The sequence below is a fragment of the Seriola lalandi genome, unplaced genomic scaffold (genome assembly GCF_002814215.2).
Source record: "Seriola lalandi dorsalis isolate HSWRI2012SDOR001 ecotype SW California unplaced genomic scaffold, Sedor1 jcf7180002054494, whole genome shotgun sequence".
Classification (NCBI taxonomy): Eukaryota; Metazoa; Chordata; class Actinopteri; order Carangiformes; family Carangidae; genus Seriola; species Seriola lalandi.
In genome coordinates, this window is record NW_019525047.1 from 378057 (window position 1) to 390350 (window position 12294).

Consider the following 12294-nt stretch of genomic DNA (forward strand, 5'->3'; position numbering starts at 1 on the left):
CCTTCCCCTCCATCCACCCCCTCCATCTCACAAGGTTCAAGGAGAGAGGTCCCTGATTAGCACTGGCAACATCCAGTGAATGCATTCAAATTCTGTATGATCCAATGGCGAACGTGTTGAGTGGAATTAAATAAAGCAGATAGCAATTGGCGCTTGTGGCTAAAAAAAAAAAAAAAAGGGGGGGGCTTGTTTAGGAATTTGAGCTGAGCGCCGTCTTGGTCTTACCTGAACATATCGCCCAAGCCCTTCAGCATGCTTTTCCTGGCTTTGATCTTGTCTTTGTCTTTCTCCTCTTTATCCCTCTCAGGTTTCTTCCTTTCCTTCCCTCCAACCTTGTCCCAATCTTTCCGTCTGTCATCTTTGGAGGGGTTGCCGTTCAGCCCTGAGCCCACAATGAGGTCACCGCTGGTGGACATCGACTCACGACCCGACCGGGAGCTTCCCTCTGTATCCTCGTCCACTGGAGTGAAGAGATAAGGAGGACGGAGAGGGTGTTAGGTATAGATATTGTGAGAGGGAAAGAGAATAGCGCAGAAACATGGGGAGAGAGAAGTCAATAAAAGGCAGACAAAAACTTTAACTTCCACTTGACTCCCCAAAGATCAGAGACGGCGTATTTGAAATCAGCACACAACAACAACACTTTTTTTCTTTATCAGTTACAAAGACTCACTTCGTTCTTCTTGCAACATCAGATAAACCATTAACAGAAAAGCTGCGTCCCACAAGGTATGGCAGCTTTGAACAAAACAAACTTAACTCATCCGTCTCATTAGAGCAGAATATATTTACATTGTACACCCTTTGAGAATAATATTCAGTTGAACATATTTTCACTTTGCTGAGAGCCTGAAGTTATTTCAAGTGTGTACATTTCACACAGCTCACAAGAGAATCATCTTTTTTTCACCCTTTTCTATTGCATTTCATATAAAAGTAATATGAGCAAATAGTGGAAGTTGTAATGATCGTCATATGAATCTGGTTCTTAATTTACGTCTGAACTCATTTCAACCCAGACATCAAATTGAAACCAAACTCCTTAGGAGATGTAGGGTTGATTAAACTCAAAGTTTCCATCACATCTAATCAGAACTGATGTGCAAAATGTAATTAATCTGTCTGTAATTATACATTTAAATAATCTTGAAAAAGGCTCCCGGGGATCTTAATTGCAAATGTGGTGCGTTCCACAATCGACATAGCTCCTGTCTACCCTATATCTCTGGCTCTGAGGTATGAGGTAGATGTCCTTCAGATTACAACTTATTACAGTCTTGTGTGTCGTCGTCTAAGTTCTGCCTTTGATGGAGGAGAGAAAAGTGCTTATCGTGAGGAAAGAGGAGGGAGGGGAGACCATGATGGATTTTCGGCATACGTGATGAGGCCGACCACGGGAGGGAGGAGCTGCAGGATTCACATTTCTAGGATGAACAGTGGGGTTTGTTTTCTCTTGTGATCTGTGCAGCTATCAGCTATTTCTTTCAGCTGCCATCTCGGAGGGGAATTACTGAGATGGAATCTCAACATGAGGCGCTGTACTGCAGGAACACAGAGCGAACTGGCAGCTTAAACCTGCTCAATTATGCAGCTCATTGCCGCGCGTTAGCCCCTCCCTTCCTTTTTCTCCACCTCCACAAATTTGGGAGCAGGTTCTGGATGAGTATACCAATTTTATCACTCAATCTGCTGCCTGCTTATCATCCACTTAAGAGCGACAGTAGCGAATGGCAGCTGTGAGCTGTGTCTCGCTATTTAAATGAGTGTTAATACCGCTACTGCTTAACGATGCCAATCTGCAGATAACATGCTAAATATTGTAATCCAGAGCCACCCAGAGGGCAGTGGCCATGTGCGTCTGTTTGTGGCTATAGGTTCTTCACATGTGGTCTTATAAAGGCCTCTTAGTGAGTTAGAAAGAAGGGCAAACTAAAGGGAAGACTTCAGTCTTATAATTCAATGCTGTATCTGTCATTTTACATTTAATTTGTGACTTCCAAATAAAACAAGACAGAAAAGAAGCTGCCTCCTGTCAAAAAAAAAAAAGAAAAGAAAAAGCCGGACATCAAAAAGTGAGGCCATCCACAGCAATTTAATAGAAGTGAGCAGAAAACGACTTGGTTTACAATCTCAAATGACAGCAGGAGCATTGAAGGGAGCATCAGGAGACGGAAAGATAATGTGAAGAGACAGACAACTACAGCAAAACATTTTGTCACTTAAGTGAAACTCAACCATTAAACTTTCCTGCTTTAATAATCAAGGACATGTCAGATGGCCTGTCAGTGAAGGTTATGACAGACAAGTAAAATAAGGAATTAAAGAGGGATTTCTGCCCCATACTGTTTTTTTTGTTTGTTTTTTTTTGTCTTTTTCCTTTCCATTTCCTCAAACGATGCAACAAGAAGTAGCACAGGGGGAAGTGCATTTTGCACAGCAGGATATCTTTGGGGACACATTTTCTTTAGGTGATGCCACATTCTTATTTTATGTAAATAAAAGTCTGGGAGCAGAGGAAGGCAGAGGCTTATCTGTCAACTTTGACTATTAACCTCAGTGACGAGCACAGACTGGCTGCTTTTATCTAAATTGAAAAACAGAGTTATTTGAATATCATGAGGGAGAATGCAATATACCGCGGCAGGGGAAATCGGTTGCTTTCCCCATTTTTCTTTGCCGAGATAAGACTGTATTTAGTGGCATGCCGACAGAGCTTATGAGAACAAAGCGTTTCAGGCAAATAATTCCTTCTTTCTCAAATGTCCCCCAGCTCTTTTAATGGAATCCTTTAATGGTGAATGGAAATTTATATCCGGTGATTACTCTTGTAGTGTTGCAGTGTTATTACCTGTCGCAAAACATAAGACGGCTGCCTCTCTATATCCCATGCATGTCTTTTTGTCATCAAACACCGAGTAGGAATGGATATATCCACTCAAACTGAAGGCGCCGTGTCCTTCTTCTTCCCCTCTTCTTGTCGTAGTTAAGGATAAAGTAAGGTAATTTTGGTTTCAGCTGGAGGTATGTGGGTAAACAAATGTGAGGAAACCTGGCAAAGTCAGGAAGGTGTTGTGTGCCAAAACTAACTGGCACAGACCGAATTTAAAGTTTATTATCATGGTAAATGTCATTACACATGCATGTTACGTGTTAAGTGGATACAATAGGAGCCTGACGTATGTGGGTAAACAGCAGACATTTTTCCTTGCGTGCACTATGTTGAATAACACGGCAGTGCACTTTAAGAGTATGTAAGCTGCAGGGAAAACACGCTGCCACATTCTCTCCCAATTTCACTAAACATGAACTGTGTCAATATTAATGAGTGTGTAACCTAGACGCTTATTGGAGATGTGCTTTGTGTGACACAACACACACACACACACACATCTCTCCAGCAAGTGGGGATCCCTAACCTAGTTTACTTGGGGGGTGAATCCTGCCACTCTGAACAGGCTCTGGGGAAGCATTATTGAGTTGGCCTATATTACACTAACAGAATTTCTCTGTAATAATCTTCTGATGTCTTCCATTGTACATTATGTAGTGACACACTTTTGGGCACTTTGTCCTGGATCACTGCTGTGAATAAACAAAAACTCACATGTCTCCATGCTGTTCTCTTCCTCTGCCGACGTGACGCCGGGATTCTCATACGATTTGTCAATTGCAGCTCGGAAGCTCTCGTTGCAGCCGCGGCTCCGGACAATCCGCGAGCGCGGCCTGTTGGCGTTGATCTCACTGTTCAGCGTTGCCTCGGCAACGGCCGTCTGGAGACTTTCGAGGGAGCTGGACTTTTTCAGGCCCAGCGACGGTCCGACCTCTTGTTCCGCAGAGCCTATGGAAAGAGGAAACGGTGTCACTGAGGCCAGCGGACTAATGGCGTGTGACTCTAACTCCCCCACAATGGCAACCTAAAACTTATCATTACCGGGCTCATTGCATGACAATGAATCATTTACGTTTTGCTAGTTTTGTATGGGATGATGTTATGTGCCATACTTGGCAGGCATAGAGAAAGTGTGAGTCTGGCAATTAACATGAAAAACAAATGATGCCATTGCCTGGTCAATGAAGTGTGTGAAATGAGAACAGAGTATTACATCTTCACTGAGACATTTTCCTGTTGAGAATTATAATTCAACCTTTGTTCTTGTGTCTGCACAGTTAAATTATATGGCTGAAACGTAATGCATATAAATGAAATATCAAAGACAGCAATGTACCGCAGCACCAGAGTGATTATAGTGTTCAGACCTAAAACTATTCCCAAAGGTGTTTCTCTCACTCTGCTGTCTCTTTCTCTAAGAGATAGGTGGGAGAAAAGGGGAAGGCATATAGACAAATCTAAGTCCGTTTCGTTTCCAACACCATTCTCTTGTATTCACTCGCTCATCTTAGCACAAACAACACCTTACAGCTGTAATCTTTAGCTCTCTGTCTAAGGCCTTCACGCGTTGGCGACTGCAGGTAATACCGCACAAAGCAACCCGCTCTGCGGCGATTAGCCTCAATCAGAATCACCAAAACATCTCGTTGACAGAGGCCACCTGCAGAACATGCACGTCTGCGCTGCACATAGCAACACAAAACACACCAATATGGTTTACGGACAGAGACGTCTTCATGAAACAAGACTTGTGGCACAGACTTTGTTTACTTCACAAAACAATGCTGCAGGAATTCTAACCATTATGCAAAGTTAATACAATTAACAGGTAAACTCTGCACATGACACAAATGAAAGACTGTTGTGACATGAAATTTTTTTTTTTTTTGCAAAGTAGCTAATTAGAGCAGCTTTTATACATCAAACTTGTAAGACATATTATATCCTTAAGAGAACCTACATAGAGCTGAAGTGTCTGGCCAGCTGTGTAACAGTCAACCTCTTCAACACTGGGTCCAGGCCCAGGAAGGTTGTAATTATTTTTCCAATGCTTGCCAGGGGTTTGTTTAGGGTATGTCAGTGGAGCGCGACTCAGGTATTGGTATTTCATTTTGTCAGGGAGCGTCCGTCAGTTCCCCGGAGCTCTTACCTTACTTGCCAGTTGGTAAACAAACAGCCTGGTTGATTTTCTGTCCTCCTCTATTCTACTTCGACTTCAGCGTGCCGCACGGTGCTGTTAGACATAACAAGGTGGGTTTTTTTGAATATGCGCAAGTGAAGCCTTGTTAGATGTAAACATCTGCAGAGGAAACTATCAGTAATAATGGATTAACTGTTGATTCAATTACTTTAGCAGCCTCACTGACTCTCCAAGGACACGGCACATGCTGAAGAAGTCTGGACAGAGCAGCATTGTGTCTTTACGACTCTCCGCAGACCATATAGACCCTCCACATGTAATGAATGTGTGCTGCTGTTTCCTCTGTGGTTTCATGCGGTGTAAATAAATGTGTCCTGCAGCTCTTCCTGTTGGTTTTCAATAGCAAATGTTTCTATAAGGTCTTGTCTCTACCCCCACTGCATAGAACACACACATGCAAACACTGGGTGCATATGTTTGTATGCGTGTGCCTCATGCAGGGACTCCTCGACGGGCACGAGAACACAAACTCATGTCACACACACACTTTTGTCATCTACCATCAACAGGATCCTCGACATGTTTAAAGTGGCCTAAATGAGGCATGAGGCACTGCTGCTGGGTGATCACAGTGGATCTTTAGATGCAGGGCTGTACGGCCAAACACAGACTAGGCAAAAAAAATAAACCCCCATCACTTAAAGAAAACAATTTTGGAACCCAGTATGAAAAATCTGACACACAGAGAACATGTTTCAGTGCATGATGGATTGAAACAGGAAAAGAGGAAATAGATAATAAGAGCTTAAGAGAAAAGAGGCTATACTGGCAGCACTGTGCAGAAATGCATATATGCTGCTGCTGTTATCATCATTTTACCAATAGCAGCTTGTCTCTTTTGTTGGCTCAACGCCTTTGCTATTTTCTTCTTCATCCCTTAACCAAGCAAACCTGCAGCAGCTCACTGGTGATTAGCAGCTAGTTCAAACATTCATCTGGACAGTTACATTGCTGAGGACAAATGTAGGAAGGAGCGATGCTGACAGATTTCTTATTATTACAGTCATGTCATTTTTAAAAGGAACCGAAAGTTTTCACGCTACTTTTGGGATCCTTCGGGTCACAAGGGCATTTGTCTTTTTGCTGCGTTTGCTACAAACGCACCCTTACTGAGAGTGTGAGTGCTCCTCTATCACCCGTGGCGGCTATAGATCTGGTGTCACAAAATCCAGATAGGCTAAAAGGTCAGCTGTTAGCCATTGGTGTTGGGTTTCCAGACTGGTAAATGTACCGTTATGCATTTAAGAGACCATTTCCCCTTCCTTTTCGTCAATGTTAATAAAAGTGTCCAATCCCAAGAGAACCTGGACTCAATCCAGAAAGTACCATTCCAAATAAATGAACACCAATCCTATAATGCTGCATCCCATTTAGCAGGAAGAGCACATATGTGTGCCTTCAGGCTGCTCGGGACAGTAAAATGAAACTTTACTGTGTGCTACAAATGTCTAAGGGGTCAAAAGCTCTCTGGTTGCAGGAACAGAAGATTCATTTTACTGCTTAGTTCCTCTGAAGAGAAGGAGCATTTCTGATTACTATGACAAATTTTAATGCCAGGGAAGCATAAAAAGCCTTACAAGAGAGAGAGGGAGAATGCAAGTAAAAATCATGTAATTCATTTGTTCAGAAGGAGTAATCTCATCATACGAAGGACAAGAGAGGACAGTCTAAAGAAAAAAAATATATACGGAAACACAAGCGTGGATACAGCGTAGCAGGAGAATGCTGTCATTTTTCATACTTTGTGGATAAAACTCAATCAACCTGGTACAAATGTCATGTACATTTGGTTTTTTTTTTCTTTAAGCTTATGCCTAAAGCCTGCCAGCAGCGGACACGTGGAAGCCAGGGTGCATGTTTGACACAATGGGATTGCAAGTTAGAGCCGCACAGGATGCAACAGTTCAAGGGAACACAAATGACATCTGCTGTACTTGGAAACAGGGAATTATCCTCCCGCTTGGTATTCCGCACCATGATCCGCCTCGCCATTGTTTCTAGTCATCGTGGTGAATGACTGAGAGAAGCAGAGAGACAAAGAGAATGGGAGAGCGAAGCAGGGAGAGAGAGTTTGCCCACAGACCCCGGCTGCCTCGAACCTGCCTTTGTTTTCATCAGAAGCAGCCCTGGCTCTCCTGGGGGAGTTTGACGGACAGCTCTCTGTATGCCAGTCTATTATGCGATTCCTATCACACAACAGAAGCCTCAGTGCTCTGCTCCTCATCTCCCTCTTATTCAGAGGGATGAAAATACATATTCCCCCACTGCATACAGACATGAGTTTGTCTCTCCCCACACGTCTGGAGGAGAAATGAAAATCATCATAATGAAATACAAAAAAAAAAAAAAAAAGAAAAAGAAAAAGAAAGACAATCAAACCAAACACAGGGAAAGTGCACAATTTTGTCATGGCCAAAGACGAAAATGGCCAACGTTGCTGTGTTCCTTCGCCAGATTAAGGCCAAGGACAGTTAATTGGAGAAGATCCATTGCCATTAAACGAAAGAGGGGAGGTATGGCAAACTCCATGAATAAATCAGCAGCAGTTATTACAGGGACAGGAGCCCATAGTATAATTAGAGCAGCTAAAACTATGCTCCCCAGCCATTACTCACCACAGGTCCTTGCATGTAAAGATCTGTGTACAGACAGGGGCTCCATTACACATAATTTATTCAGAGAGTCAGGGCTTTAAGCAGGGCGGTAAAAGGGTAATTATGTTAAAAATAGCTTCCAAGGTGGTCGAGGGAAGGCCATGTCCAGGTATCCTAGTGGAAGTGAGGCTACCCCGGGTCGGCCGGGCTCCTATGTCTCTGCCAGATGTGGATCATTAGCCTGACGGAGGACGTCCTCCGTACGCTGAACATGTGTCACAAAGAAATCCTCATTACCCGGATTTGTGGTTAATGTCTCAATCAGAAACTGGATACTGTCCTGCAGTTGTGTGCTTTTTTATCAACCCAATAATTAAATTTTTATACTTCCTTATCACCCTCCAAGTAAGCCTACTCGCTCAGCTAGCTGAGCTATTAATATGCAGAGGCTGGCAACTCTCATGCCAAGCCTGGCAACCCGCCGGATCGGCAACTGACTCGGCTGGAATTGAAACTCACAATTATTTCCCCATCTCTCATTTAACACTGCTGGCCTATAGCCTCCACTCGCCTCTTAATATTTGTTTTTAACACTTTTCCCGCCTCTTACAATATGTTTAGGGGTCCTTGAGACATGCAGTTTGTTATACGTTTTTCAATTATCCCCTGTGAACAACAGGTAATAAGCACGTTAGTTTCAAATTAGTGCTCTCAGAAATCACTCAAAGATACCTCCTCGTGACCCAGTCATCAGCTCATTCTGTGATAATTTAATGGAGTTAATGCACTCCAATGCGCCGCAAACAGAGCTCAAAACAGCCTGACTATGATGGATCAATTGCAGTGAGCTGAAGAGGCCAACTGGCAATGAATGTATCTGTGTTGCAAATGCCACTCACACTCGCCTGGCTTTCTGTGGCCCTCCACACCTCCTGGAGTAATAAGTGTTTTCTTCAATCATTTGCACTGCGCAACGAGCACAATGGCACAGGTTCCCACATTACTTGCCAAGTCTCTATTCAACAACATGCAACTCCCTCTCAGCAATATGAAAACCCTCTTTTGATCATGCTGCAATTACCTCAAACAACACTCTCCTCCATACGCATCTAGAGGTGCCAAGATCACACAGCCAGTAATGGTTGGTTATGGGCTGGTTATGGAGAAAGAGTGGGACTGCTTTTCCAATCTCTATTATTTATCCATGGACCCTGCTGAACAGTCATAATTGCCCATTGTAATAATGGTGAATGTATTGAGCTGGCCCCGACATGGTTGCTTACCTCCATTGGTTCTTGTGCTGCAGTTAATCTCATCTGCTACTGTTAAAGAGGATAAACAAGTGTGAGTGGTTAGTGTCTTCTCTACCATGTTATTGAGCACATGCAAAGCAGAGACAGAATCAGCAAACGTAAGGCACATACTGAATAGTCTGGGAGCGGTGATCTAAGTGGAGCAGATAGCACGCCCCGTGCAAGAGGCTGTCAGTCATGAGGCTTACACGGCAAAGTGGCAGGAACGTGCTAACGTATTACTGTCAGCCGTAGCACCTCACGTCTCTTTCTCCCCTTTTTTCTCCCCTTACTCAGCTTTGTTCCCCCATCTAAATGGGATTGAACGGCGGGACGCCTGACCGGTTTAGCATATTTCAACAATGATGGGCTTCAAAGTCACGAAATCCATCTGCTGATGTGATTTGGGAGTACCTGGAACACGATTAAAAGGTGGGACAAAAATACCTGGGGATGGAATAAAAACGAGTCCGTAGGGAATAGTATCGTTGAGCCTATTAACAACTTAGTCAGGGGTGGCTTTGAAAGAAAAGGACAGCTTTATTAATGTGTTAGTAGAAAGCAGAGAGGAATGCTTACACCTCCTTCTTCACATAACTTCTAAAGACAAACTTGTCAGTGTCCAACAGCGAGCCAAAGACGATGCTTGAGGGTGAACGTGGGCAATATGTTCTGGGGCTCATTTAATCTTCAACTCTATTATACATTACCCATGAGCCGTTTCTCATTGTATGCCTTTGATGTAATAATTTCATTAAAATAATCACCATACTATAGCAGTTCGTACCTCTGAGATAAACGGAACTTATGTGACATTAGACGGATCGAAAATCCCAATATGCAGCTTTGATTTTAAACACATACTGTCGAGCTTGTGGTCCCACGTATTGACTGAAACATTTCTCCTCCGGGAACCCGTGTCAGTTCCTGGAGTTATTATGAGACGAACAAGTTAGTCATTTCCCTGCACCCTCTGAACACTGTGATATTCTCGCTGACGGATTATGACTTTGTATTGGCAGGGATTTCTGTCGGCGGGATATATTTTACAAACTCAATTGGGCCCCTGCAAGTAGTGAAAAGGAATGTGATTTTGAATTACATCTAATAACACACACACTGATCTTGAGAACTAAGGAATAACCGAACAATAATGGGGATTTGTAAAACATCAATAACACTGCTTATCCTAAGAGCGAGCTATCGTCTTATGAGCAGATGAACTCGTCTCCTTTTTTTATAAAAAAACACTGTTGTTTTCCAGAACTAATCAAATTCACTAATAAATGCTGACGCCACTTTGGCTCAATTAAGAAGCTTTTTTGATTAAACTTGATGATAAAATGTGCATTTGCAATAATGAGAACACCATCACAGAGCTTCCTGTCCATTCTCCTCACTTCCTGTCCTCAATAATATCCAATTATATTTCAACACTAAGAACATAATGGAAAATTTTTTTTATTTTTTTTGCTCAACCAATTTCTCTGTGAAATCTATCCCACCACCAACTATCATCTTTCTCCAAAGCAGCACTTTCCTTTAAAAGTTTGTTTTGTCTGGGTTCACTTTGTAGGAAAAGTTGTGATGGCGAACAGAGGGCTGTAGCTATTACAGGGACATCACAGAGCTGAGTGCAGTGGCCCGGACCTACACCGGTCTGTGGGAGAGTCAAAGGTTTTCCACAGGTCTCTGGGCTCCTTGTGGATGAGAGTTAGCTGTTATCTGTTATGATTAGCCAGTGATCCGAGAGAAGGCAGCGTCTGCTTCAGCCTCGGTGGGAGAGGCTCTGAACTCATACACTTCTTCCCTAGATACAGTGTGTGTTTAGAGTGTGCGCTTGTGCTTGTGTGTGTGTGTGTGCAAATGCCTGTCTCTCACTGGCCTCCCCATCGCTAAAAATTCACTAAAGAGGCCATTGTACTCACATTTTCTTGTGTTTCACCTGTGCTCCACAGGACACAGGGCCATAGGAGCTGGTGGCTCACACACAGTACTCTCACTGTGCATTAAGAGATTACTACCAACATTTCAGGTGCATTTACTTTAGCGGTTTCCTCCGAGTAAAGTGGTTTGCATAATAATACATAATAATGTTTGTCTGACTGTTCTTGTTTTATGTCTGGCTGGACTTTGTTGGGAAAAAATAACACAATGAAAATAAGACCAGAGTTGTAATAAATGTTCACTTTTTCGGAAATATTCATTTTTGTAAATATGCTAATTCTCTTTCTTGCAGAGAGCTAGATGAGAAAATTAATACCCCTCTCATATCTTTATGCTAAATATGGAGCTAACTTAGCTTAGCACAAAGACTGGAAACAGGGGGAAACAGCTAGCCTGGCTATATTGAAAGGTAACAAAATCTGCCTCGCAGCACCTAAAGAGGTGGCATTTGCCAAACTATGTCTTGGCCAGCACCAGTTGCCAGGTAACCTGTGGAGGCTCTGCGAAGTTAGTGTTCCCAGTTAAGTAATAGTACCATACATAAACCTCCATGAAACAGCATGTAAATAGTGAGAAAGTGAATTTATCAAACCTTTGACTCCATGCATGTGCATGTGCGTTTAGCATAGCGTAGCATTTACCTAGATCCATGCTCTTGGACTTGCGGGTCTTGATGATCTCAAGCTGAGCAGCATTTTCATACTGTTTGGTGCGTTTCTCTGACATACTCTGGCGACCAAAACCCTCCCTCTGGAACGCACCATCCGGGTCTGCGTCTTGGCTGAGCGAGCTGCAGTTCATAATGAAGAAGAGAGCGAGAGGGAGACACAGACAAAAAAAAAAAAGAATATTATAGAGTTTCCATTAGTCAAAGCCGACGCACAGTCCAAAAGCATACTTTGTGATCCAGTGATTATCCAATTAAAGAATATATTTTGTAATCATCTACACCAAGTTGCAGTTATATTGCTAGGGGCTAACCTCATAATAACACTGGGAGATAAAATCTACCTATTAATATTCACACCCCCCCCCCAAATCTCAGCCCATAACACACACACACACACACACACACAGTCAGTTTCAATCCATCATTTCAATGACTATTCTAATCAAGGACACCTCCACCTCTGCTGGGTGGGTTGAGGACACGCTACAATTGAGAAGAGGAGTCCAGGCTAAGATGTGTGATATCCCAGTGAGGTGAGGGTCCTCCAGGGTCATGGCCACTCAATAACCCCCCTCCTCCAATACGTCTGGAGCAGTGGCAGGGCCCGGCCCACCATAGAGCACTCCCTTTGAGATCCTCTATCTCTGTCTGGATCTTAATTGAAAATCAGAGGGGAGTGGGGAAAGGAGAATGGGAGGGGG

General features: G+C 43.2%; 1 protein-coding gene across 2 annotated transcripts in view; it reads right to left on the reverse strand.

Annotated features, from left to right (window-relative positions):
• The window catches only part of LOC111659829 (partitioning defective 3 homolog), a 343091-nt gene that overhangs the window by 104618 nt on the left and 226179 nt on the right, over nt 1-12294 (reverse strand). The window contains exons 17-20 of one of the 2 annotated variants that reach the window (XM_087175758.1): nt 11565-11713; nt 8968-9006; nt 3605-3838; nt 226-460 (exon numbers count right to left, since the gene is read on the reverse strand). In XM_087175758.1, coding sequence (XP_087031884.1) covers nt 226-460; nt 3605-3838; nt 8968-9006; nt 11565-11713 — 657 coding nt within the window. The remainder of the gene's footprint in view (nt 1-225; nt 461-3604; nt 3839-8967; nt 9007-11564; nt 11714-12294) is intronic. The other variant, XM_023412895.2, reaches the window with a different exon arrangement.